The sequence below is a fragment of the Macaca nemestrina genome, chromosome 7 (genome assembly GCF_043159975.1).
Source record: "Macaca nemestrina isolate mMacNem1 chromosome 7, mMacNem.hap1, whole genome shotgun sequence".
NCBI lineage: Eukaryota > Metazoa > Chordata > Mammalia > Primates > Cercopithecidae > Macaca > Macaca nemestrina.
In genome coordinates, this window is record NC_092131.1 from 87,102,105 (window position 1) to 87,129,804 (window position 27,700).

Here is a 27,700-nt window from a genome sequence, read left to right on the forward strand (position 1 = left end):
AGCTAGTTTTTATATTTTTAGTACAGACGGGGTTTCACCGTGTTGGCCAGGCTGGTCTTGAACTCCTGACCTCAGGTGATCTTCCCTGCGTTGGCCTCCCAAAGTGCTGGGATTATGGACGTGAGCTACCATGCCTGGCACCTTTTTCATTTTTAAATGGTCATCTAGGTCTTAGCCACCAGTGAATTCTTCTTTTAAATTTACTTTTAATTTTTTTTAGGCTATAAACCATCATTTTCTTAGAATTTGTCACTTTATTTTTACTTCTAGTAGGACTTTTTGGTTTAGCTTAGCAGGGTCATAAAGAAAATTTTTATCACATCTGACGCTTTATACAGTAACCCAGTAGAGAACCGCAGAACCTTTTTTTTTTTTTTTTTTTTTTTTTTGAGACGGAGTCTCGCTCTGTCGCCCAGGCTGGAGTGCAGTGGCCAGATCTCAGCTCACTGCAAGCTCCGCCTCCCGGGTTCACGCCATTCTCCTGCCTCAGCCTCCCGAGTAGCTGGGACCACAGGCGCCGCCACCTCGCCCGGCTAATTTTTTGTGTTTTTAGTAGAGACGGGGTTTCGCCGTGTTAGCCAGGATGGTCTCGATCTCCTGACCTTGTGATCCGCCCGTCTCGGCCTCCCAAAGTGCTGGGATTACAGGCTTGAGCCACCGCGCCCGGCCCAGAACCTTTTTAAGATGTTAGTGTTGAGTGGGTGAACTGGGCTTTTTCATGACTTTTTCAAGTGTCTTGATCCTCCCATACATCATTCTAATAGGACCTCTGAGTTAAATTCCAAAGTTTATTCTACTTTATAAGTCTTCAGGTTCACTCAGATAGTCAGAATCTTAGATATCCAGGACCCAGTATAATTCATTGTCTTTAAATCCGAACAAGCATGCTTCATATAACATATTCTGCTTTTGAAGTTGGGGTGGTAGTATCGTGTATGTGTTTGTGTGAGTTGAGTGGAGAATGGGCTGGATTTTAGGGCAGGTTGTTAGCTATTTTTAAATTCTCATCATTTTTCAGGATCTCAGCCTTTCCAGCCTTGACAGTCTTATGCTTTTTATCATACCTACCCTTCTAAAAGCAATTGGCCTTTAGTTAGGCCCCTTTGGAATGTCTTGCAAATGACATAACAGATGATAATGTTTTCATACTCTAATACTATAATTTATGCTCCCAGTATTGGCTAATACTATTCTATATACCCATTTTCCCCCTCTCTGCAAAATAAGTTTGTCATCCATTTTATATTACCTAATGGTGGAAATAAATATTACAATAGATATTATGCTGGAAATGTGTGACCTGGACAAATGGCTTTATATAGAGAGTGACTTGAGTTACTATGTTAAAGAAAAAGGTAAAAGAGCAAGCAGCTGGATCAATTCCAGAGATTCAAGATCTGTGACTACGTTGAGGCACTTTCACATATTTTCTTGGCTATTTTAAGTTTTCTATGAATTGATAATTAGAGATTCTTGTTGATTACACTAGGCCCAATCTAATCCTTGCTTTATACTTTATAAGCCAAAAATGGAGATGCAGTAAGTGCAGTGATCATCTTGAATAGTGAAAATAGGAGCCGTTTACCATTAGTCACTGCTCCTTCACTTTCAGTGGAATACCTACATAAACTAGTACTTACTGTAGTTGAACTTTTTAGCATTTTCTCTTCTTCTTTACTTTTATTACCTCTTTTTGGTGATAAACTCTTGTTAGCTCCTAGCTTCCTGGGGCTCACAAGGACATTTCTTTACCACCATATAAGTGCTCTTGAGGTGCATCTGCACTGAGCTCTAGGGGCCCAGAAGCCAGTATATGCTGATAGTCCTCATCGTAAAGGTAGCCTAGCTGCCACTGTGTCAAATTTGGCTCCAGGAGAACAGTATGGCACAGAAACATGTCTTTTAATTTCAACATGGTATAGGAAAAGATTAGCCTTTTTTTTTTTTTTTTTGTCTGTTTAGTTGATGAGGATATTGTTTTAGTGCTTAGTGTTCTAGAAACTAGTGGGTAGAAATTTCCTTTTAGAACAGATTCAGATAAATTGCTTTGAAGAATGATCAAAGCCATATAGTGTATTAGAAGGTGAACCTTTGGTCGGTGTGTTTGGCCTGACTTTTTCAACAGCTTTTAGGTACTGATACTTCGTGATCTGATTTTACAATCAAATTTTTATTCTTTAACCAGCGCAGAGAACACAGAATCAGTTTCTTAAGGATTTGGTTTCTTCTCTCCTAGCCTGTTATTTACTACCTGGTGAAATGGTGCTCTCTGCCCTATGAGGATAGCACATGGGAGCTAAAAGAAGATGTTGATGAGGGCAAGATTCGAGAATTTAAACGGATTCAGTCAAGACACCCAGAACTCAAAAGGGTGGTAAGTATATTTGCATTGGAGTATAAAGACCTACATAGGAAATGATTTAATTTTTTTTCCCCTATGGAATTTTTGGTTGTTTTAGCTTTTTATTATGGAAATTTCAAATATATAAAAATTGAAGAAATGGTATAATGTACCCATCACCCACTTAACAGTTATCAGTACACATCTAGTCTTATGTCATATATTTTCCTACCCATTAATTCCCGTTTCCCAGGTTATTTTAAATCAAATCCCAGATTCATTTATTTCATCTGTAAATATTACAGTGTTTTTGCTAAAAGAAATAATACCATTATTACACCTAAAAAAATGTAATCATTCTTTAATATCGTCAAGTCACTGGTACCAGTCATTGCATACATTTCCCTGATTGTCTTCTAATTTTTGTTAAATTATTTAAATTTGGTTCTCAATAAGGTCCATATATTGCTATCAGTTAATATGTCTCAAGTTTCTTGTAAGCTCCCCCTTGATCTCCTCCTCTCCCTCCATTATAATTGTCTCATGAAGAAATCAGGTGATTTGTTTTGTAGGATTTTCCATAGGCTGAAGTTTGCTAATTACACTACTCTTGGTACTTTTTTACATGTTCGCTGTCCCTGATATTTCACATGAATGCTTAGGTTTAGAGCAACACTGTCCAATAAAACATTTTAGAGCTGTGCTGTCTAATACAGTAGTCACTAGCCATGTGTTTTGTTTGTTTGTTTTTTAACATTGTAGAAAGCTCTGTTAGACATCACTGTTCTACAGGCTTGATCAGATGTGAGAGGGAAGCCAGTAACTGCTTCATAGATGGTGGTGTGTACTTCCATCAGGTTGTGTTTTGTGATGTTGTCAGCCATTTGTGATCATTATGGACCCATAAAGTAACGTTATGAACTCATGAATTTAAATATATTTGACTTGTTTTAATCCAAACAATGTTGTTTTGAATTGACTTTAACTATTAGAACTTACCTAGTTAAGTCTTACCTTTTTTTAGTGTCTCCACTCCATTTATTCAAACATCTTGTTTTTTTAGAATCGTCCACAGGCAAGTGCCTGGAAGAAATTGGAGCTGTCGCATGAATATAAAAACAGAAACCAGCTACGGGAATATCAGTTGGAAGGGGTCAATTGGCTGCTCTTTAATTGGTATAACAGGTAAAGGAAAGAATGGGCCCATAAGATGTAAGCTTAGTTCTGGGATTATTTTTATTTGTTTTCTATTGAAACAATTTCTTCCTACATACTCTATTTTTTTAAAGATAGTATCTTTTAACTGTTTTTTTTTTTTTCCCATGGTGAATCTGCAGGCAGAACTGCATCCTGGCTGATGAGATGGGATTGGGCAAAACTATTCAGTCCATTGCCTTCTTGCAGGAAGTATATAATGTGGGCATCCATGGTCCCTTCTTGGTCATTGCCCCACTGTCCACAATTACTAACTGGGAGCGAGAATTTAATACATGGACAGAAATGAACACTATTGTGTACCATGGCAGTCTGGCCAGCAGGCAGATGATCCAGCAGTATGAAATGTACTGCAAAGATTCACGGGTAAGTTGTATGTCTTGGGAATACTATAGCTTAGAGAAAGTTAGCCAAGGTACCTGGTATTTTAGGGGCTATATATGAATAGAAGATTTTTATCGAAAGTCTTAAATAGCCTATGGAAAAATGCCTATGGTTTAAGGCATTTTTATATAGCAGTGTGCAGGGCATTTTTTTGACTTTGCTTTGATCAGTAGAAATTCTGATTTTATTTGTGAACATACACATTTTAAGTAGAATTTTGTTAGCATCAATGAATTGTAATCACAGTATTTTATAGAAATTAAATTCCTTTAGCCACTTAATCCGTGTGGTGGTGAGCTTATTTCTTTTCCCCTTTTTAGTCTCCTGAAATTTTCATCAAAATCAGTTTCTTTTTCTAAATGGTCAGGCGTGGTGGCTCATGCCTGTAATCCTAGCACTTTGGAAGGCCGAGGTGGGCTTATTACCTAAGGTCAGGAATTCGAGACTAGCCTGGCCAATATGGTGAAACCTATCTCTACTAAAGAGATAAAAATTAGCCAGGTGTGGTGGTGGGCACCTGTAATCCCAGCTACTCAGGAGGGTGAGGCAGGATAATTGCTTGAACCCAGCAGGCAAAGGCTGCAGTGAGCCGAGATCATATCGCTGCACTCCATCCTGGGCGACAGAGTGAGACTGTGTCTCAAAAAAGGAAAAAGATCAGTTCCTTTTTCCGTGTAAATTTGAAAACAAAATTGGAACTACCTATCGTGTATTAGCATGAATTTTATGGTTTTTCTACTATTAGTTTTCTTTTTTTTATTTCTACCAAATCAAATCTTCTCGTCATGTTTTGCAGCTTTTAATTTTGTTAAAATGATTTCGTTCTTTTGTCAATTTTTAGACATCAGCCAATATTATGTTCTGTATTAGCTATTTTCATTTTTATTATCTTGTATGTTTCAGCATTGTCCAGCAGTTGTGGATTTCATTGTTAATCAACAAAAGATCTAGGGCAGAGATACATGAGCTAGGCATACAGCAGAGTAAAAAATGTCTAGCCTCTCATTCAATGAGTCTGTCATTTTCCCAAGAAGCTGAATATGTTGAGGAAGCAATGTTTCTTACATTCAGTGATATGGCACTATTTTTCAGGAAGATAAACAGCGGTGGAGGTGGGTGGTGGTGCAGTTTGTATTTCCTATTAAACATGCCTTAATATAGACAAGTAATTCAGAAGAACTCCTCATTTAGATACATTTTAGGTTTTTTCTGACTCTACTGCCTTCATGCTTAGGGACGCCTCATCCCAGGCGCATACAAGTTTGACGCTCTGATCACCACTTTTGAGATGATTTTGTCAGATTGTCCTGAGCTTCGTGAAATTGAGTGGCGTTGTGTTATCATTGATGAAGCCCATCGACTGAAAAACCGTAATTGCAAGCTGCTTGATAGTCTCAAGCACATGGACCTGGTGAGTTCCACACTGACTTGTGGGCAGAAACAACTGGAACTCACCTTAATTCCTTGTGGTATTAAAATAACCCTAGTTTAGCAGAGGAGAAGAAAAGTCTGAATCTTAGTATTGAACAGTGGGGATGACCCATGGGAATGGTAACCTGAAAATCATGTAAAAGTCATACATTTTAGAATTGGGAAGTTTAGTGATAACCAGAAGGAGAGGTAGGAAACTATATTGGTTACCTATTACTACATAACAAAATACTCCAAAACTTAATGTCCTACAACAAGTATATTTTTCATGATCTTCTAGCTCAACCACTTAGGCTGGGTTCAGCTAGTTGGTTCTCAGGATGCTGTTGCCCGGAGTCAGTATTGCTGCAGCTGGCAGTTGATGCTGGTTCTTATCTGGAGCACTTGGGTTCCACATGGCCTCCCATCCTCCATAAGCCAGATTGAGCTTCTTTGTGTGGTAGTCTCAGGGCAATATTCTGAAACTCAGTGTCACTTCCGCTACATTCTTATTCTGGCAAGTAATAAGGCAAGCCTAGGGCTGAACCTTGATAGGAACAGCAGCAAATTAATGACCATATTTAATCCAGCTCAGTTACATTCCCTAGAGGACAGCAGATTTTAGAATATCTGTGGAGAGTTGAATATGGAGAGACATATGTAATTGGAATAAACATCTGAATTACTGTTTTTAAATTTGCTTATAATATTTATGTTATCTCAATACATTAATGTCAGAGGGATTTCTTGAATGCTTTGTGTTTATCGAAAGGGGAGAAATGGAAGAAAAGTTAATGGACCAGTGATCTGGTCCATTCTCATCATTTTATAGATAAAGAAATTAAAGGTTATATCTGTTAAAGATTATATACTTGGTAGGAAACCCCAGAAGTCCATCATGTTTTTTAATTTTATTCTTTTGTTTCCTCAATTGCTAGGAACACAAAGTGCTACTCACAGGAACACCATTGCAAAACACTGTAGAAGAATTGTTTAGCTTGCTTCATTTCTTGGAACCGTCACAATTTCCCTCAGAATCAGAGTTTCTCAAGGACTTTGGGGATCTCAAGACAGAGGAACAGGTAAGAAATCTATCTGATGAGGTACTAACTCAGGACAAAAAAGATGAAGTTTGTACAAGGCAGACATCTGTTGTCATGGGTATCTCAAGGGCCTTTCTGAACTCCTTATAACCTTGTGCCTACATCATTTGTGGCATCATCCAAAGTATACATTTCTTAGATAATGGAAAACTGTAATTTTTCCTTGTTTCTACATAATGTGAGAATGTTTGCCCTCATATTATTGATTTCTTTTTCTGTCTGTAATGGACTACAGGTTCAAAAGCTACAGGCCATTCTTAAGCCAATGATGCTGAGAAGACTCAAAGAGGATGTTGAAAAAAACTTGGCACCCAAACAGGAAACTATTATTGAAGTAGAGCTGACTAACATCCAGAAGAAATACTATCGGGCTATTTTGGAGAAGAATTTCTCCTTCCTTTCCAAAGGGGCAGGTCATACCAACATGCCTAATCTACTTAACACAATGATGGAGTTGCGCAAGTGCTGCAACCACCCATATCTCATCAATGGTGAGGGAATTCTTGGTATATACCTGAACTTCTGAGTACCTGTGTTTACTTTCTAGATGATACTCCTTGGGGACAGTGAATGCATTGACTCATCCAACCTAATTTGGGGTGGGGACTGAGGAATGGGAAATGGTTCCCCTTTTTAAAAAGAGATTCTAAGCCTGGGCAACATGATGAAACCCCACCTCTACAAAAAATACAAAAATTAGCCAGGTGTGATGGCAGGCATCTGTGGTTCCAGCTACTTAGGAGACTGAGCTTGGAGGATCGCTTGAACCCAGAAGGCAGAGGTTGTAGTGAGCTGAGATCGCACCACTGCACTCCAGCCTGGGCAACAGAGTGAGACCCTGTCTCCAAATAAAGTAAATATAAACAATTCTTATTTGGAATGTTTTTCCTCTAGTTCTTTCTACCCCTTTGATCCTGCATAATCTCCAAAATTAAATAGTATTTGCTGTTTAGAATTTCATGAATAAAAACTCAGGTTAGCCACACAGTGGCATGTACCTATAGTCCCAGCTACTTAGGAGGCTGAGGCAGGAGGATTACTTGAGCGCATGAGTTTGAAGCTAGCCCTGTCTCAAAAAAAAAAAAAATCTCAAGTTACTGTGTTCCTTGGATAAATGTCCTCATCCACCCTCCATTTTGCTGTTTCTGTCTCTTTTTTGGGTGCTGGTAGTGTGTTCCATCTTAGTCCTTGTCCACATATTTACATCTTTTTTTACCCAATTATCATAGGCCTGCCTTACTTGGCATATTTTGTATGACACAACGAAGGATGATTTAAATTTTTTATTTTTATTTTTATTTTTATTTTATTTTTGAGATGGAGTTTCACTCTTGTCACCCAGGCTGGAGTGCAGTGGTGTGATCTCGGCTCACTGCAACCTCTGCCTCCCGGGTTCAAGCAATTCTCCTGCCTCAGCCTCCCAAGTAACAGGGATTACAGGCGCCCACTACCACGCCTGGCTAATTTTTTGTATTTTTAGTAGAGACAGGGTTTCGCCACATGGGGCAGGCTGGTCTCGAACTCCTGACATCAGGTGATCTACCTGCCTCAGCCTCCCAAAGTGCTGGGATTACAGGCGTGAACCACCAAGCCCAACTGATTTTTTTTTTTTTAAACACAGAGTCTTGCTTTGTCGCCCAGGCTGGAGTGCAGTGGTGCGATCTAAGCTCACTGCAACCACCACCTCCCGGATTCAAGCGATTCTCCTGCCTCAGCCTCCTGAGTAGCTGGAACTACAGGCCTCTGCCACCACACCTAGCTAATTTTTGTATTTTTAGTAGTGACGGGGTTTCACCATGTTGACCAGACTGGTCTCGAACTCCTGACCTCAAGTGATCCATCCACCTGCCTCGGCCTCCCAAAGTGTTGGGATTACAGGCGTGAGCCACCATACCCAGCCGATTTAAGATCTTTTGGTGCTGAAATTCTGTGTGTGAGAAATGTTGGTCTAAAGTTAAATTACATTTTTTTCCCTTTGCTTTCTTGATTAAATAGACTACAACCTTAATATGGTTCACTGGATCTCAATTTAACTTGATTTTTCTTTTGGCAGGTGCTGAAGAAAAAATCCTAACAGAATTCCGTGAAGCTTGCCATATTATACCTCATGACTTTCATCTGCAGGCCATGGTGCGTTCAGCTGGCAAACTGGTTCTTATTGACAAGTTACTTCCAAAACTTAAAGCTGGTGGCCATAAAGTTCTGATCTTCTCTCAGATGGTACGCTGCCTAGACATCCTAGAGGATTATTTAATCCAGAGGAGGTAAGAAAAGGGTCATCCTAGCCTGTGGTTACTCTGTCCTCATAAAGCAGCAAAAAGTAGGAGGGCCTGAGTTTAATTAGAGTTGACGAATTGCAATAACAGGAGTTTTTAAGATTCTCACTCTCAACTTGGGTTTTTGACCAGCTTTGATATGGGAGTACTGGTATTGATCCTAGCCTGCTGTTTCGGTCTCCACTTCTGCTTAGCCACTTATATTTTTTTTTCTGTGAACAGGTACTTATATGAACGCATTGATGGACGAGTTAGAGGAAACCTTCGACAGGCTGCCATTGACCGCTTCAGCAAACCTGACTCAGACCGCTTTGTCTTCTTACTGTGTACCCGGGCTGGTGGACTTGGTATTAATCTCACAGCTGCTGATACCTGCATCATCTTTGATTCAGACTGGAATCCACAAAATGACCTGCAGGTAAAGGAATTCATTGTCTTAGGGAGTAACTACCTAACTTGGGAGATTTTTCAACAAGAATGGGATCTTTTAGAAAGGCCTTTCAGAGAGTTTGGAATTGTTTCCTTAGTTAAGGGTGGCAGTTAGTTCAGGGAATCAGCAAACGTTTTCTGTAAAGGACAAGATAGTAAATGTTTTAGGCTTTGTGAGCCATCGATTCTCTGTTGAAACTGCTCACCTCCAAATCCTGTAGCACAGAAACAGCCATAGATGGCCGGGCGCGGTGGCTCAAGCCTGTAATCCCAGCACTTTGGGAGGCCGAGACGGGCGGATCACGAGGTCAGGAGATCGAGACCATCCTGGCTAACATGGTGAAACCCCGTCTCTACTAAAAAAATACAAAAAACTAGCCGGGCGCGGTGGCGGGCGCCTGTAGTCCCAACTACTCGGGAGGCTGAGGCAGGAGAATGGCGTGAACCCAGGAGGCGGAGCTTGCAGTGAGCTGAGATCCGGCCACTGCACTCCAGCCTGGGCGGCAGAGCGAGACTCCGTCTCAAAAAAAAAAAAAAAAAAAAAAAAGAAACAGCCATAGATAATATGTAAATGAATGGGTGGTCCCACCTGTGTCCCCATTGAACTTTATTTATAAAAACAGATGTCCACGCAGACTTTAGTGTGCTGACACCTGGTCTACATAATATGGTGATAATTTCATCTTGAAATTGACTCTTGGTTTTGAGTTTATCTCATGGCTGCTCTATAGAGGTGAAAGAGTCATAAATCGGTATTTTGTATCCTTTCCCCTGCTAATTTTATGGTATCTTTCTTCTTTCCTTTCATTTTTATTTTAAACCAGGCCCAGGCACGATGTCATCGAATTGGGCAGAGCAAAGCTGTGAAGGTGTACCGCCTCATCACTCGTAATTCCTACGAGAGAGAGATGTTTGATAAGGCTAGCCTCAAGTTGGGATTGGATAAAGCTGTGCTTCAATCCATGAGTGGTCGGGATGGCAACATTACTGGAGTGAGTCTTCTTAGTTTATAGATAAGTTTGTAGTGAGTCATTGTGATAGAGGAAAACAAAAGCTGTTTTTACACAGGGATTTGACTACCTTATTTGGATTCTCAATTATTATTTCTTAAAATGTAATAGATAAAATATTATGGCATGGTTAGATATTATTCTGTTGATAGTCTTTTCATCTTTCTATTGGTTTTTACAGATCCAACAGTTCTCTAAGAAGGAGATTGAAGATCTTTTAAGAAAAGGAGCATATGCAGCCATCATGGAGGAAGATGATGAAGGCTCCAAGTTTTGTGAAGAGGACATCGACCAGATCTTGTTAAGACGAACTACAACCATCACCATTGAATCTGAAGGAAAAGGTTCCACCTTTGCCAAGGCATGTTCTGTCTGTGCCAGAGGCTAGAAAGGCAGAGATAGAGACTGGAATCTCTAGGATTTAATTATGTTTTTATGCTGGGGATGGTGGCTTATGCCTATAATCCCAGCACTTTGGGAGGCTGAGGCGGGCAGATCATTTGAGGTCAGGAGTTTGAGACCCAGCCTGCCCAACATGGTGAAACCTTGTCTCTACCAAAAATACAAAAATCAGCCAGGAATGGTGGCATGTGCCTGTAGTCCCAGCTACTCAGGAGGCTGAGGCAGGAGAATCACTTGAACCTGGGAGGTGGAGGTTGCAGTGAGCTGAGATTGTGCCACTGCACTCCAGCCTGGGCGACAGAGCAAGACTGTCTCAAAAAAAAAAAAAAAAAAGTTTTTAAAACATAGTTGCTGATTTTGCACCACTTAAAAAAAAAAGTCAGCTTTACCTCTACATTTGTTTTTCTCTAGGCAAGCTTTGTTGCTTCTGAAAATAGGACAGATATTTCTTTGGATGACCCCAACTTTTGGCAAAAGTGGGCCAAAAAGGCTGACCTAGACATGGATCTGCTCAACAGCAAGGTGAGTTTCTTCTTTTAGGGAGGAAGTATTGCAGAAGACTACACTTCTTTCAGGAGTGTTTACAGCTGCTCTTGATTATTTGATGCTAATTGTTGTTTATGATGGTGTATTGTATACAAGGGCTGTTGTGGATACTTTCGGCCTAGGAGGCCCCAGAAAAGTAGTTGCTTTCTGAATAATTTTGCTTTCTGTAGATTATTTTACATGTCATTTTAAAAAATCTCTGAGTATCTACACGTTACATTCAAGGTTATTGTAGTCCACAATTGTCTTATTCTTTTCCCATGAGCAAATCAGGAAGAGAATTACTTCTCCTTCTGTTCTCTTCATAGAATAATTTGGTAATTGACACACCTAGAGTACGAAAACAGACGCGCCACTTCAGCACTCTGAAAGATGATGACCTGGTAGAATTCTCTGATTTGGAAAGTGAGGATGATGAGCGGCCTCGCTCCCGCAGACATGACCGTCATCATGCCTATGGGCGCACTGACTGCTTTCGGGTGGAAAAACATCTCCTGGTATATGGGTAAGACCCCACCTTACCATTAGAGGCAGTACATACTGCATCTCCATCCTGATACTCTCTGTTTGCCTTTCAAATTGGGGGCTCTGATTAGTGAAGGGATCATGTGAAAAAATATTTGCCTTGGAGGGAGTTTTTTCTGTTCATTCTGTTACTATGTTTTTTAAGCTCTTTGTTTCACACCTTTTCAGAGACATGATTCTGAGGGGCAGGGGACTATCATTTCTCAGAAAAATGTTAATGTAGTTTTATGTTTTTTAGTTGGGGACGATGGCGAGATATTTTATCTCATGGACGCTTCAAGCGGCGTATGACTGAACGAGATGTGGAGACCATTTGTCGGGCCATTCTTGTGTACTGTCTTCTACACTACCGTGGGGATGAAAATATTAAAGGCTTCATCTGGGACTTGATTAGCCCAGCCGAAAATGGCAAGACAAAAGAATTGCAGAATCATTCAGGTAATTATCAACTCTTTACTTTATGTTTTTCTATAGGTTAATCTAATCCTTTTCAGGTCCAAGGGTTTTTCTCAATCCAAGTCTTTGATGTCTCCCCTTTCCCAGGTCTATCTATCCCTGTGCCTCGTGGACGCAAAGGAAAAAAAGTCAAGTCACAAAGCACTTTCGATATCCATAAAGCAGATTGGATCCGGAAATATAACCCTGACACTTTGTTCCAAGATGAAAGTTATAAGAAGCACTTGAAACATCAGTGTAACAAGTAAGCATAGAATTTAGCAGACATTTTCCACCTCAAACTTTCTACACTGTTACTGAGCCAACTCTTCCTCCTTCTCTTCTAGGGTACTGTTGCGGGTACGAATGCTATACTACCTGAGGCAGGAGGTTATTGGAGACCAAGCAGAAAAGGTGTTAGGGGGTGCCATTGCCAGGTAAAATTCTGCTATATTTTTTTTTAATTTATGCCCTGTCTTATTTGAGGAAAGATTGGTTTGCTTATTTCATTTTATGCTATCTTTGGGATACCTGATAATTTAAATCTATATATCAGGTCTTTAATCCTATACTTGACACTAGTGGGAGGAAATAGGGTAGATATATGAGTATTTAAATTCATGGATACAGGAAGATACCTATAATAACCTTTGCAAGGATTCTCACTTTAATTTCCTGCATTTCTGTGCTGACTCTGCCCTCTTATACCTTTAGTGAGATTGACATATGGTTCCCAGTAGTGGATCAATTGGAGGTTCCAACAACATGGTGGGACAGTGAGGCTGACAAGTCGCTGCTCATTGGAGTCTTTAAACATGGTATGTACCTTCTCCTATTCTACTCCTTTCATACTGAAGATTTATGTTCACAGATGAAACATTTATCAAAATGCTTCTGAGAAATAACTGAGTTATCTAATTGATCTTCAATAAATTTGAGTAGGAAATTAGTTCTTAAATATCCAGAGCAAAGCAGTTAGTTCCTATAAATAGATGTTCAAGAAGGACCAGATGGATAGGTAAATCTCAAGGTAGGGAGCCTCCCATCTGTTCTCTAATCACTATTAGCTGTGTGTTACTGCACTGTATGCTATGGTAAGTTAGGGTCCCACGAATCAGAGCAGGTAATACACCCCAAATATTGTTAATAATAACCACACTTAATTTGTATGACTTTCCTCTGGATGCACGCTAGCATAACAATTGCAGCAGACCATCTTGTCACAGTTGTATTTCTGGGCATGTAGGCAGAGGGAGGGGTCAATAATGTCACCTCAGGGCAAAGCACCACCTGCAGGGTGGACTCTTTCTGGATGTTATAATCTGAAAGAGTGTGGCCATCCTCCAACTGTTTGCCCACAAATATCAGATGCTGCTGGTCAGGTGGGATGCCCTCCTTGTCATGGATCTTGGCTTTGACATTTTCACTGGTGTCACTGGGCTGGACCTCAAAGGTGATGGTTCTTCCTGTGAGGGTCTTTACAGAGATCTGCATGTCTGTGTCAGCTTGGCCACCTCACAGAAGAGAAAGAGCTGAAAATCTTCTATTTTCGTAAATGTCCCATTTGTCTAAATGTTCAGTAGTCACTCTGATATAGGTATGAGCAGCAGTTTTTGAGTGAAATAAAAATAGAGTATAAGAAGGGAGACTGACTAGCCAAAACAAAAACACAGTGGGGGTAAGAATATTTCCTTACTCTCATAGCAGTTTTGCGTAATACCAAATCCCAGGCACTAAAAGCAGTGAGCATTAACTTTCAGCCAAGTGACTTTGTGAATTAGAATGTCTTTTTTTTAAAAGAATACTTTTGGGTTTTTTTCTATAAAATAAAAGTAATGGCACTTAGTCTACATCTTTTTTGAGACATTTAATGGGATAAATAACACTGCAGGGGCCGGGCGCGGTGGCTCACGCCTGTAATCCCAGCACTTTGGGTGGCCGAGGCAGGCGGATCAGGAGATTGAGACCATCCCGGCTAACACAGTGAAACCCCGGCTCTACTAGAAATACAAAAAAATTAGCCGGGCGTGGTGGCTAGCGCCTATAGTCCCGGCTACTCAGGAAGCTGAGGCAGGAGAATGGCGTGAAGGGCGGAGCTTGCAGTGAGCCAAGATCGTGCCACTGCACTCCAGCCTGGGCGATAGAGCAAGACTCTGTCTCAAAAAACAAATAAATAAAAATAAATAAAACTGCAGGCAAGGCATGGTGGCTCACACCTGGAATCCCAACACTTTGGGAGCCTAAGGCTATCAATCACTAAAAACCCTTCATGATTCTAAATTGGTATAAAAATGTTAAATATAGTAATAAACCCAGTAGTTGTCCAAGATAACATTCTAACTATATTTTCCATTATGAGCAGTATAGAACATATTCTATTCCAGCAGCATATAAAGTAAGCATAAAGGCAAAACAAATCTCTCATTTTCTTCAACTATGACCCTTTTTCTTCTAGGCTATGAGAAATATAATACTATGAGGGCAGACCCAGCCTTATGTTTCCTAGAAAAGGCTGGCCGACCAGATGACAAAGCAATTGCAGCAGAACATCGAGTGTTGGATAACTTCTCTGACATAGTAGAAGGGTAAGCATTAGTATTTATTCTTTTAAAACTCTAACTTATGCTGTGAGGTAACTCTAGCCTTGACTGAACCCAGTGGGATTCTTAATTGTAATTATACTCAAAAGTGATAGATCCTTAGCAAAAATAGGACGAGCATAAAGGACTCCATAAACTGCATAAACCACATGTTGCCATAAGATACATCTGAGGGTGAAAATGAATGTCACTTGTAAATGGCTTATTTGATGTTCTATTTGGTTTGGTTTACAACACTTTTCTATACAGCTGCAGTAGCTGAGAGGATAACTGGTCTCTTGAAAGATAATGGCCAGCAGCTCTTATAAGTTGCTTCTGTGGAAGAGCCTTAGGCACTTTCAGCCCTGGTTTATCATCTCCCAATGGTACCTGACACATAAAGGTACTTATTTTGCCTGAATACATGTCCCAATGATGAGTTGCCATGCTAATACTGAGCCACCAGGTAGGGCAGTGTTGCCCTGGTTTGGGTGCCAGTGAGTTTAACAAAACTTCTCACATGAAGATCTGAGGGGCATGTTAAACAGTTGGCTTAATTAATGAATACCTACCCATTCCATCATGACTGAGAGATTTCTCTTTGATGATCACACCCTCAGTTTGCCTAGTGTAGGACCCTCAGAGGAAATTGGGTTATTTTTTCATTGCAAATCATTTATGCCACCTGTCTGCTCAGAACAAAGTAATAAAAACAAAAAAGCATGAGCCATTCAAATGAAGTAATAAAAAGTAAATAGTTGGGTAGGAGGAAGAATTACATAATAAAAAGTCCTGTCAAGAAAAAGGAACTGTGTCGATCAAAGTGTTTCAAATTCAAGCAATTATGAATGGTAATTGTCAATTTCTTGTAATTATTTTTATTCCATTGGATGCTATACCAGACTGACCCAAAGTTTTGCACCTGGCCTGCCATTCCTGTGAACACGAAATTAAATACTAAGCCAGGCACTGTGGTTCATGCCTGTAAATCCCAGCCCTTTGGGAGGCCACGGTGGGTGGATCACAAGGTCAGCAGTTCGAGACCAGCCTGGCCAATAAGGTGAAACCCCATCTCTACTAAAAATACAAAAATTAGCCAGGAGTGGTGGTGCATGCCTGTAATCCCATCTACTCAGGAGGCCGAGGCAGGAGAAACACTTGAACCCGGGAGGCGGAGGTTGCAGTGAGCCGAGATGGTACTACTGCACTCCAGCCTGGGCAATGGAACAAGATTCCATTTCAAAAAATAAATAAATAGAATAAAATAAAATAAAGACTAGGCCAGGCTGGGATCACATGAGCCCAAGGGTTTCAGACCAATCTGAGCAACATGGCGAAACCCCATCTCTACTAAAAATACAAAAATTTATCCTGGCTACTCAGGAGGCTAAGGCAGGAGAATTGCTTGAACTCGGGAGGCATAGGTTGCAGTGAACTGAGATCGTGCCGCTGGAATCCAGCCTGGACGACAGAGTGAGACTACGTCTCAGGTTAGGCATGGTGGCTCACTCTTGTAATCCCAGCACTTTGGGAGGCCAAGTCGTGTGAATCACTTGAGCCCAGGAGTTTGAGATGAGCCTGGGCAATATGGCAAAACCCCACTTCTACAAAAAATATAAAAATTAGCTGGGTGTGGTGGCGCACACCGGTAGTCCCAGCTACTCAGGAGGCTGAGGGAGGAGGATCGCTTGAGTCCAGGAGGTTGAGGCTATGGTGAGCTGTGATAGGGCCATGACACTCCAGCCTGGGCGACAGAGACCCTGTCTCAAAAATAATACTAATAAAGATTATTTCATGCTAGATATACGTGTGGCTAGGTCTTCATCCTAGGTCCCCTTAGTGATAGAAGATACATTATTAACATTTTCCTGTGCCTCTGCATAATTTTAGGGTTGACTTTGATAAAGATTGTGAAGATCCTGAATATAAACCACTCCAAGGTCCCCCAAAGGACCAAGATGATGAGGTAAGGAATTCTCATTTGAGTCTCACTTTTCTCTCTTACTAGTTTTAAGTCTTCTCCCATTCTCTGAATCTTGAAGTATATTGGTTAATTTATAATACAAAGTAGAAAATGAATTATACCATTTGAGAATAGAAAGTATTAATGGAAAAGATTGTAATGCCAGTCGGGGGAGATCAGGGATAACTTTTTGGAGGAGCTGGACATTGAAGGATATTATTTGACTAATAAATTCCTGACTTCTATTATCTTCGAGTCATTAATAGGAACTGACCTTTCAGGTTCTACTTTCTTGTTCTTTTAGTTGGTTGTTACCAAGTTTTTGTGGGGTACATTTCTTTAGAAGTTTTTCTTGATCCCTTGGTGCCGTAGAAGGACACACACAAGAAAGTGATTTCAGAGTGCCAACTTCCCCCCCTTTCCCTCCCCGCTCCATCCTATTGGGTGGATCTCCTTCTCTAGGGTGATCCCTTGATGATGATGGATGAGGAGATCTCAGTGATTGATGGAGATGAAGGTAAACTTCTAGGTCAACTAGTATAATTCTGTGTGGGGTGGTGGGTTGGGGAATTATTCACTGAATTCTGTCCTATCCTGGGATTTCTAAGAGCTTTGCCTTTGGGTGGGTTAAAATACTAGTATTGCCTCTACTACCCTTGCTATACTTCCTATTCATTCTACTTTGTTTTCCACAGCCCAGGTGACCCAACAGCCAGGCCATTTATTCTGGCCTCCAGGCTCTGCCCTAACAGCTAGACTTCGGCGCCTAGTAACAGCATATCAGCGCAGCTACAAGAGAGAACAGATGAAGATAGAGGCTGCAGAACGTGGGGACAGGCGAAGGCGGCGTTGTGAAGCAGCCTTCAAGCTGAAAGAAATTGCACGGCGAGAGAAACAACAACGGTAAAATATAGCTGGGAACCTGTGCTGATCTATGTCTTCAGTTATGGTCCCTATACTGAAAGCCATCTCAGGAAGGATTTATTTGGAATTCTCTAAAGAGGGACCATTTTTTCTGCTTTGGGTGGTTAAACCTGTAGAAATTAAAACCTCACTTGTGTACAGTAATCATTAACTCTCAGGTAGGCCTCCTGTATAGACATTCTCATTGATATTTGCCTGTGCCATTTTCCCCCTTGGCTCTGTAATTCTTGCTCATTACAGAGTACCTCTCACTGCTTCTTCTGGGCCTTTCTTTTTTTTTTTTTTTTTTTTTTTTTTGCATCTACTTTCAATTTTTGTGTTTTCAGATATTCTAAAACACATTAAAAAATAACCAGTTTTCTTGTGTTCTTCTGATTATTGTTGCCCTACTTTTCCTTTTGTAGATGGACAAGGCGTGAACAAACTGATTTTTATCGAGTAGTGTCTACGTTTGGTGTGGAATATGACCCTGACACCATGCAGTTCCATTGGGATCGCTTCCGCACTTTTGCTCGACTAGACAAAAAAACAGATGAAAGCCTTACCAAGTACTTCCATGGCTTTGTGGCCATGTGCCGCCAAGTATGCCGCCTTCCCCCAGCAGCTGGAGATGGTAAGCAGGATTGCAGAGTGGGTGGGGATGGACGCCAACAGAAGCAACTCTGTTAATTTCTTCTTCTACTCCTGTCTCTTGCAGAACCCCCAGACCCTAATCTGTTCATTGAGCCCATCACTGAGGAGAGGGCCTCACGGACTCTTTACCGTATAGAATTGCTTCGGCGCTTACGGGAACAAGTTTTATGCCACCCCCTTTTGGAAGATCGACTGGCATTGTGTCAGCCTCCTGGTCCTGAATTGCCCAAATGGTGGGAGCCTGTTCGGCATGATGGGGAGCTTCTACGAGGGGCAGCCCGCCATGGGGTGAGCCAAACAGACTGCAACATCATGCAGGACCCAGACTTCTCTTTTCTGGCTGCCCGTATGAATTATATGCAGAACCATCAAGCAGGAGCACCAGCTCCATCCTTGTCACGCTGCTCTACTCCACTGCTGCACCAGCAGTATACCTCACGCACTGCCTCACCATTGCCCCTGCGCCCAGATGCTCCTGTTGAAAAGTCACCCGAGGAGACAGCTGCCCAGGTCCCCAGTCTGGAGAGTCTGACTTTAAAGCTAGAGCATGAGGTGGTGGCCAGGAGCCGACCAACCCCACAAGACTATGAGATGCGAGTAGCCCCCTCTGATACTACCCCTCTGGTTTCTCGGAGTGTTCCACCAGTCAAACTGGAGGATGAGGATGATTCAGACTCTGAGCTGGACTTGAGCAAGCTGTCACCATCATCTTCTTCTTCCTCATCCTCATCCAGCTCCAGCTCCAGCACTGATGAGAGTGAGGACGAGAAGGAAGAGAAGCTAAGTGAGTGCATGCGACAGGCTGTTGGCCCTCTTCCCTGTTTCCCCCTCTCTTCTCTTTCCCTTTTCGAAATGCATCCTCTTGAGAGAGATTTTGATTTTGATTTGATAAAATGTTAAAAGAGACCTGTTATTCTTTAGGCCTTTATTCAAAGCGCATATAATATCATTACCATATGACATTATTCTTCCATCTTTTCTCACACATTCTGTGGGATCTCTTACCAGCTGACCAGTCCCGCTCAAAGCTCTATGATGAAGAGAGTCTCCTGTCCCTCACTATGTCCCAAGATGGGTTCCCAAATGAAGATGGAGAACAAATGACCCCTGAGCTTCTGCTACTGCAAGAAAGACAAAGAGCCTCTGAGTGGCCCAAGGTAACAAACAGCCTCATCCCTGGACATGTAGAGTCCAGAAATACGTGTAACATTATATCCAGGGAACAAGGAACATATGGTTCTGGTTTTTTTTGTTTTTGTTTTTGTTTTTTTGAGATGGCGTCTCGCTCTGTCGCCCGGGCTGGAGTACAGTGGCCGAATCTCAGCTCACTGCAAGCTCCGCCTCCTGGGTTTACGCCATTCTCCTGCCTCAGCCTCCCGAGTAGCTGGGACTACAGGCGCCCGCCACCACGCCCAGCTAGCTTTTTGTATTTTTTAGTAGAGACGGGGTTTCACCAAGTTAGCCAGGATGGTCTCGATCTCCTGACCTCGTGATCCGCCCGTCTCGGCCTCCCAAAGTGCTGGGATTACAGGCATGAGCCACCGCGCCCGGCCTGGTTCTGGTTTTTTAAAATTGTGTTTATTGCTGCATTTTTTTTTTTTCCCAGGAAACTTCTCAGTCAACTTAGGAATCTTAATAGTATTAACTTCCTCCTTTCTGCCTTATGATTTTTACCCATCCTGGTAGTGATGGCGCTGTTGAGTATCACAGGATCACACAGCTAGTACTCAGACTCTTTTTTTTTTTTTTTTTTTTTTGAGACGGAGTCTCGCTCTGCCGCCCAGGCTGGAGTGCAGTGGCCGGATCTCAGCTCACTGCAAGCTCCGCCTCCCGGGTTCACGCCATTCTCCTGCCTCAGCCTCCCGAGTAGTTGGGACTACAGGCGCCCGCCACCGCGCCCGGCTAGTTTTTTGTATTTTTTAGTAGAGACGGGGTTTCACCGTGTTAGCCAGGATGGTCTCGATCTCCTGACCTCGTGATCCGCCCGTCTCGGCCTCCCAAAGTGCTGGGATTACAGGCTTGAGCCACCGCGCCCGGCCGCTAGTACTCAGACTCTTAAAATGGTATTTCTTTCTTTCCCCATTCAGGATCGTGTCCTGATAAACCGTATTGACCTCGTCTGCCAGGCCGTACTCTCAGGGAAGTGGCCTTCTAGCCGTAGGAGCCAGGAAATGGTAACAGGAGGAATTCTGGGGCCAGGCAACCACTTGCTAGACAGTCCCTCATTGACTCCTGGAGAATATGGTGACTCTCCAGTCCCCACACCACGAAGTAGTAGTGCAGCTTCCATGGCAGAGGAGGAAGCATCCGCAGTCACCACAGCGGCAGCCCAGTTCACCAAACTTCGCCGAGGCATCGATGAAAAGGAGTTTACAGTTCAAATCAAAGATGTAAGCTCAGCATATGGGCATTGGGAAGTGGGGAAGGAGGCTGGAATCCTTGCTGTAACTAATTTTACTAATAGGTTACTAAACTCATTTGGTTAGCTAATTTTGAAAGTGAGAACACAGAGCTTACAAAGATCTATTTAGGAAGAGTCATTTTTCCTGGTTGTTTTCCTTATTGAACCCTATTGATTATTAATCCTATTAATATTCAACAATAAAAAGTTTCTTAAATTAGTATGTTTAGAAATAGCAGGATTTTGCCCCTGTGATGAATTGCCATGCTAATACGGAGACACCAGGTAGGGAGTTTTACCCTGCATTGGGTGTTGTTGAAATAAACTATTTCTCGTAAATGCTGAGGGGCACTAGGTGAAGAAGTGAAATCTTTCTAAGGAAAAAGTGTATATGTTTTCTTGTATTTCTAATTTTACCCTTTAGTCAGATGGCCTTCCTTCTCACCATCGTTGGGCAAGAGGATGATTTATAGCCCACATCCCTCAAAGCTTAATCTTTACTTTGAAAAACATGTACCATATGATGTCTTGAGTGGGTGGCTTGTGTTCCTAGGAGGAAGGATTGAAGTTAACATTCCAGAAGCACAAGTTGATGGCGAATGGAGTAATGGGAGATGGACATCCACTGTTTCATAAGAAGAAGGGGAACAGAAAGAAGCTGGTAGAGGTGGGTGGTAGAGAAAGTCTTTAACCTGATGATTAGATTGTCTTTTTATTCCCAATAATTGATGAAGGCAGTGGGATTGAGGGAATGGAAAATACTAGAGTCATTTCATGACTACCATTGGCTCTGCTCCCCCTCCCTCCCTCCCCCAAAGAAGAGTATGTGCTCATGGGGGTGGATTCTGGGTTTGCAGCTGGAGGTGGAGTGCATGGAAGAGCCTAATCACCTTGATGTGGACCTGGAGACCCGGATCCCCGTCATCAATAAGGTGGATGGTACTTTGCTGGTGGGTGAGGATGCCCCTCGCCGGGCTGAACTGGAGATGTGGTTACAGGGTCATCCAGAGTTTGCTGTTGATCCCCGATTTCTAGCGGTGAGTGGCAGTCCCATCCAGCAAGATTTAAAGTCATTCCTTCGGTATTTAAGCTGCATGAGAAAGAGAAAGTATGACATACTATATCATCATTTCTGTATCTGCAAGATAAGGGTAATAATTAGTAATACCCAGTCTTCCAACCTCACAGTTGTGATGCCCAAAATAAAATAATGTTGAAGTACCTTAAGTGCTAGGCAAATATTTACTATTGAACTATTATATAAACCACCTAATATTTTTTGGAGAGATCCCACTTAATGACAGTTTTCCACTAGGATTAATCCTTTATCTATATAATAAGCATTTATTATCAAACAAATGACACTAGTACTTTAATAATTACTCCACAGAAAATGTCTATTCCTGTAGGATAACTGACTTTTTTCTATTGCAGTATATGGAAGATCGCAGAAAACAGAAGTGGCAAAGATGTAAAAAAAATAATAAGGCAGAATTGAACTGTTTGGGAATGGAACCAGTACAGACAGCTAACTCTAGAAATGGGAAAAAGGTGAGAGAAATTGCAGCATTACCACTCTGTTCCCACACTAGATGTGACATTAAAGGCTTTCAATGATGATTGTGACTAATGTTATTTATCTTTTTTCCTATGTATGTTTCTGTGAAAAATTATCTTGCGTTCACCAATAAGGAAACCAGTTTTTTTGTTTTTTGTTTTTGGTTTTGGTTTTGGTTTTGGTTTTGAGACAGAGTCTCACTCTGCTGTCGCCCAGGCTGGAGTGCAGTAGTGCAATCTCGGGTGCAATCTTGGGTTCAAGCATTCTCCTGCGTCAGCCTCCTGAGTAGCTGGGATTACAGGCACCTGCTACTGCGCCTGGCTAATTTTTGTATTTTTAGTAGAGATGGGGTTTCACCATCTTGGCCAGGCTGGTCTTGAACTCCTGACCTCGTGATCCACCCACCTCGGCCTCCCAAAATGTTGGGATTACAGGCTTGAGCCACTGCACCCGGCCTTAAGTTTTCTAATTCTATATATTTTAGAAGTGTTTGGACAGGTCTACTAAAGAAAATAGTCATGAGATTTCCCAATATATAAAAGGTTGAGAATCACTAATAATATGCCAGTAATGGAAAAAGCAGAGGAAACTATGTTTTATAATTTGTAATAATAAATTTGGCCATTAAGTTATTCTGTATTTTCAAATTTACTTATACTTTTATGATGGATAATAGGCCATTTGGTGGATTAAGTACCCATAGTTTCTTCTTTCCACCAGATTACAACTGCAAAAGTTTCTCTTGGCTATGCTTACCTTACTTTCTGCAATAGTTGTATTTTTTTTTAATTTTTTATTTTTTTGAGACAGAGTCTTGCCCTGTCACCCAGGCTGGAGTGCAGTGGCACAATCTCAGCTCATGGCAACTTCTGCATCCCCGGTTCAAGTGATTCTCTTGCCTCAGTCTCCCGAGTAGCTGGGACCACTGGTGCATGCTACCATGCCCAGCTAATTTTTGTATTTTTAATAGGAAGAAGGTTTGCCATGTTGGCCAGACTCTTCTCAAACTCCCAACCTCAGGTGATCCACCTGCCTCAGCCTCCCAAAGTACTGGGATTACAGGCATGAGCCACTGTGCCCGGTCAATAGTAATTTTTTTTTTCTTTGAGACGGAGTCTCGCTCTGTTGCCCAGGCGGAGTGCAATGGACTGATCTCAGCTCACTGTAACCTCCACCTCCCAGGTTCAAGTGGTTCTCCTGCCTCAGCCTCCCAAGTAGCTGGGATTACAGGTGTGTGCCACCACGCCCAGCTAATTTTTGTATTTTTAGTAGAGACGGGGTTTCACTATGTTGGTCAGGCTGGTCTCGAACTACTGACCTCGTGATCCGCCTCAGCCTCCCAAAGTGTTGGGATTACAGACGTGAGCCATAGCGCCTGGTCAGTAGTTGTATTTTTTTTTTTTTTTTTTTTTTGAGACGGAGTCTTTGCTCTGTCACCCAGGTTGGGGTGCAGTGGTGCGAACTCGGCTCACTACAAGCTCCGCCTCCTGGGTTTACGCCATTCTCCAACCTCAGCCTCCCGAGTAGCTGGGACTACAGGCGCCCGCCACCTCGCCCGGCTAGTTTTTTTTGTACTTTTAGTAGAGACGGGGTTTCACCGTGTTAGCCAGGATGGTCTTGATCTCCTGACCTTGTGATCCGCCCGTCTCGGCCTCCCAAAGTGCTGGGATTACAGGCGTGAGCCACCGCGCCCGGCCCAGTAGTTGTATTTTTAAAGCATACATAAATCATTGTTTGGTAGAGTCATTTAAAATGGATTAGCACTTGCCTTATCTAATCATTCCCCCATTTGATCTTCTACAGAAATCTTTATACACATATAGTCATCCCTCGGTATCTGTGAGGGATTGGTTCCAGGACCCCCCCAGATACCAGAATCCGTGGATGCTAAAGTCCTTTATATATAAAATGGTGTAGGGGCAGGTGTGGCGGCTCTTACCTGTAATCCCAGCACTTTGGGACGCTGAGGCAAGAGGATCACTTGTACCCAGGAGTTCAAGACCAGCCTGGGGACCCCACTGGGACCTTATCTCTACAAAAAATAAAAAAAATTAGCTGGGCCTGGTGGTGCAATCCTGTAGTCTCAGCTATGGGGAAGCTGAGGCAGGAGGATCACTTGAGCCCAGAGGCTGAGGCTGCAGTGAGCCATGATGATGCCACTGCACTCCAGCCTGGGCAATAGAGTGTGAGACCCTGTCTTAAAAATAATAAATAAATAAATAAATAAAAATAAAATCATGTAGTATTTCCATGTAACCTACACACTTCCTCTGATATACTTTAATCTCTTGATTACTTATAATACCTAACACAATATAAATGCTATGTAAATAGTTGTTATACTGTATTGTTTTAAAATTTGTATTTTCTCTTTTTCTTTTTTAGTTTTTTGTTGTTTTCAAATATTTTCAATCCACAGATGGTTGAATCCATGGATATGGAAGGCTATGTGCATACACATATATTTATGTGTCTGTATAACCACATGGAATATCTTTTAACAAAATTAATTTTAAAGTAAACTATCAGTATTTTGCATTTAACAAGTTTGAAATGCAAAATATATGTAGATTTATGAGGCTTATTTTTATATTGATGGAAGTGTTACCATGGAAGAATGTTTCAGTTTTCCCTGTTAGCCTCGATGAGAACAAGAGTGCAATAAACAGAATGGTTGACATGGGAAAGGCTGGTGGCTAGAAGGATAATGCCATCTCTGTCTTCAATTTAACATTAGAGAGCAGCCTGTAAGAAGGGCTTTTCCTTCACTGTTACCTATTTTTACCTCAAGTACTTCTGCTACTCCCTTATAGTCAATTGAAACTCTTAAGAAATATCATAGAAAATCACAGAAAATCCTAATATGACTAGTACAGAATTTATTTATTTATTTCTTTATTTTTTGAGACAGAGTCTCATTCTGTTACCCAGGCTGGAGTGCAGTGGCATGATCTCAGCTCACTGCAACCTCCGCCTCCTGGGTTTAAGCGATTCTCCTGCCTCAGCCTTCTGAGTAACTGGGATTGCAGCCATGCACCACCACACCCAGCTAATTTTTTTTTTTTTTTTTTTTTTTGAGACAGAGTTTCACTCTTGTTGCCCAGGCTGGAGTACAATGGCACGATCTCGGCTCACCGCGATCTCTGCCTCCTGGGTTCAAGCGACTTTCCTGCTTCAGCTTCCCCAGTAGCTGGGATTACAGGCATGTGGCACCATACCCAGCTAATTTTTTGTATTTTTAGTAGAGATGGAGTTTCTCCATGTTGGTCAGGCTGGTCTCAAACTCCCGACCTCAGGTGATCTGCCTGCTTCAGCCTCCCAAAGTGCTAGGATTACAGGCGTGAGCCACCACGCCTGGCTGACACTCAGCTAATTTTGATAATTTTAGTAGAGACAGAGTTTCGCCATGTTGGCGAGGGTGGTCTCGAACTCCTAACCTCAAGTGATCTGCCTGCCTCAGCCTCCCAAAGTGCTGGGATTACAGGCATGAGCCACCATGCCCGGCCCAGAATTCTTAATATAGAATTGACAGTGAATCTAGCACTACGTTATTCCTGGAACCTGCAGGAATAACTTCTAGCTTCAATGAACTTAATCAGAATTTTTAGTCAGAATATCTAGAAGAAGCCATTTAAAATTCAGATATATGTTTTTTATCAATGTGGAACAAAAATTATTTTACTAAATTTGATGAGGAGTTTCTGACAGTTTTTTGGTGTTCTAGACATTTAGAAGTCTTTGACCTGTCTTGAATTCACCCTGCTTTGATGTGCTAATAGAGGATATTATTGTAAATATCAATATAGTTGTGCTACACTTCACATAGTAAGAACAGGTGAACAACTTGCCATCAGGAGACACTTAAGTGTTTTTTTTTTATGTGCATTTACTAATTCATTCATTGTCTTACCCACACCCCTTCTTAACAAAGGTAAGCATTTGTGAAATGGTTGACTGAAGATACAATATAGTCATGGGTGAAAAAAGCAAAAGCTGGTTAATATGAGTTTCAGTACGAAATCATTGATGTTACCTTCAGTATCAGAATGTTTCAACCAGCTAAGTCCAGCATTTCCTCCTTCCCATTACCACCAATCAAGCCTAGTATGGCTATGCTTGTTTTGCCTCTTCTAAAGTACATTCAGTAAAAAAGCATTGTAAGCTAGGACTCCATTGGCTTTGGTTTCTTTTCTTTTTTCCCCATTCTTTTTATTATCTTCTATTCTCTCCTCCTAGGGTCATCACACTGAAACAGTGTTCAACCGGGTTTTGCCAGGGCCTATTGCACCAGAGAGCAGCAAGAAGCGGGCCCGTAGGATGCGACCAGACCTTTCTAAGATGATGGCCCTCATGCAGGGTGGAAGCACTGGGTCTCTATCTCTGCATAACACGTTCCAACACAGCAGTAGTGGCCTACAGTCTGTATCATCTTTGGGTCACAGCAGTGCCACTTCTGCATCTTTGCCTTTTATGCCATTTGTGATGGGTGGTGTAGCATCATCCCCTCATGTAGACTCCAGCACCATGCTTCATCACCACCACCACCACCCCCACCCCCACCATCACCACCATCACCATCCAGGCTTGAGAGCCCCTGGCTACCCCTCTTCACCAGCGACTACCGCCTCTGGTACTACCTTGCGGTTGCCACCACTGCAACCTGAGGAGGATGACGATGAGGAGGAAGAAGAAGATGATGATTTATCTCAGGGCTATGATAGCTCAGAAAGGGACTTCTCACTCATTGATGATCCTATGATGCCAGCTAACTCAGACTCCAGTGAAGATGCTGATGACTGAAGCCCCAGCATGGGCCCCATTGCTTGGGCGGCTGCTGTATTTTTCATTTACTCTGGCCCTTGGACTATGGAAACGTGGGAGGGGCAGGGGAGATGTGGGGAAGTCCAGGACTCCAGGAGGTGAAAAGGAAAAAAAAAAAATGTACCTGATTGCTCCCAATTATGAGAGGATTGGGTGGGCAGGGGAACTCCTAAAATAATACATGACCACTTCCTCATTTCTGGGGAAGGAAAGGAGACTAGAGCAGCTGGTGCGCTCACCCCTCCCTAGTCACCTCCATTAACCACAGACTATGTAGCGCTGGCCCTAGCCTCTGGCAGAGCCTGTTCCTGGCCGAACTGTGGATACAGCTGGAGGGTCAGGAACTGTTACCTTCCTTCCCTTGGCATTAATAAATTTAAGTTAATCCTTTTCCACTCTTCCTTGGTTCTATATTTGCTCAAACCCAATGTGAGCATTGATTTTGAGTTGTTCATAGTAGGTAATTTCAGCACCACTTTCCTGAAGTTCAATACTATTCATACTAAGTTACCTTGGATAGAGCAGACAAGTCATCTGTACTCCTCTAAAGGGTATATATAAATGTAGACTGTCCAGCTGGCTAAAGGCAAGGGAATTATTTAAGGTAAATGCTAGGTAGGCAAACTTCTGGATTCAAACTCCAAGTTTTTAAAAGAGACGGGGAGCAAGAATGTCATCAGGAACCATTTACATTTTGTTAGTAATTAACTGAAGTAACGGTTATTTGGGGTAATCCCTAGAATAG

The 27,700-nt window shown here is 42.0% G+C and overlaps 1 protein-coding gene and 2 non-coding genes across 11 annotated transcripts in view; all 3 read left to right on the forward strand.

Annotated features, from left to right (window-relative positions):
* Positions 1-27,345, forward strand: part of LOC105496583 (chromodomain helicase DNA binding protein 8) — a 68,910-nt gene extending 41,565 nt beyond the window's left edge. For 6 of the 9 annotated variants that reach the window (XM_011767130.3, XM_011767139.3, XM_011767131.3 and 3 more), the window contains 28 exons: positions 2,237-2,374; positions 3,405-3,526; positions 3,679-3,922; positions 5,175-5,351; positions 6,289-6,432; positions 6,689-6,944; positions 8,507-8,717; positions 8,952-9,147; positions 9,983-10,150; positions 10,350-10,529; positions 10,982-11,092; positions 11,425-11,621; positions 11,880-12,079; positions 12,161-12,341; positions 12,424-12,513; positions 12,791-12,894; positions 14,532-14,661; positions 16,546-16,621; positions 17,081-17,135; positions 17,314-17,521; positions 17,947-18,155; positions 18,240-18,959; positions 19,184-19,332; positions 20,263-20,565; positions 21,130-21,243; positions 21,434-21,613; positions 22,011-22,127; positions 26,371-27,345. In XM_011767130.3, coding sequence (XP_011765432.2) covers positions 2,237-2,374; positions 3,405-3,526; positions 3,679-3,922; positions 5,175-5,351; positions 6,289-6,432; positions 6,689-6,944; positions 8,507-8,717; positions 8,952-9,147; positions 9,983-10,150; positions 10,350-10,529; positions 10,982-11,092; positions 11,425-11,621; positions 11,880-12,079; positions 12,161-12,341; positions 12,424-12,513; positions 12,791-12,894; positions 14,532-14,661; positions 16,546-16,621; positions 17,081-17,135; positions 17,314-17,521; positions 17,947-18,155; positions 18,240-18,959; positions 19,184-19,332; positions 20,263-20,565; positions 21,130-21,243; positions 21,434-21,613; positions 22,011-22,127; positions 26,371-26,934 — 5,544 coding nt within the window. In that variant the 3' untranslated portion in view covers positions 26,935-27,345. The remainder of the gene's footprint in view (positions 1-2,236; positions 2,375-3,404; positions 3,527-3,678; positions 3,923-5,174; positions 5,352-6,288; positions 6,433-6,688; positions 6,945-8,506; positions 8,718-8,951; positions 9,148-9,982; positions 10,151-10,349; positions 10,530-10,981; positions 11,093-11,424; positions 11,622-11,879; positions 12,080-12,160; positions 12,342-12,423; positions 12,514-12,790; positions 12,895-14,531; positions 14,662-16,545; positions 16,622-17,080; positions 17,136-17,313; positions 17,522-17,946; positions 18,156-18,239; positions 18,960-19,183; positions 19,333-20,262; positions 20,566-21,129; positions 21,244-21,433; positions 21,614-22,010; positions 22,128-26,370) is intronic. The other 3 variants (XM_071100480.1, XM_011767141.3, XM_071100481.1) reach the window with 2 other exon arrangements.
* LOC112429313 (small nucleolar RNA U6-53/MBII-28) lies at positions 15,083-15,192 on the forward strand. Its single transcript, XR_003021504.1, has one exon. It is a non-coding gene; the product is annotated as a small nucleolar RNA U6-53/MBII-28 (small nucleolar RNA).
* On the forward strand, positions 20,823-20,926 carry LOC112429314 (small nucleolar RNA U6-53/MBII-28). The gene has a single exon (XR_003021505.1). It is a non-coding gene; the product is annotated as a small nucleolar RNA U6-53/MBII-28 (small nucleolar RNA).
* Positions 27,346-27,700: the final 355 nt, after the last annotated feature.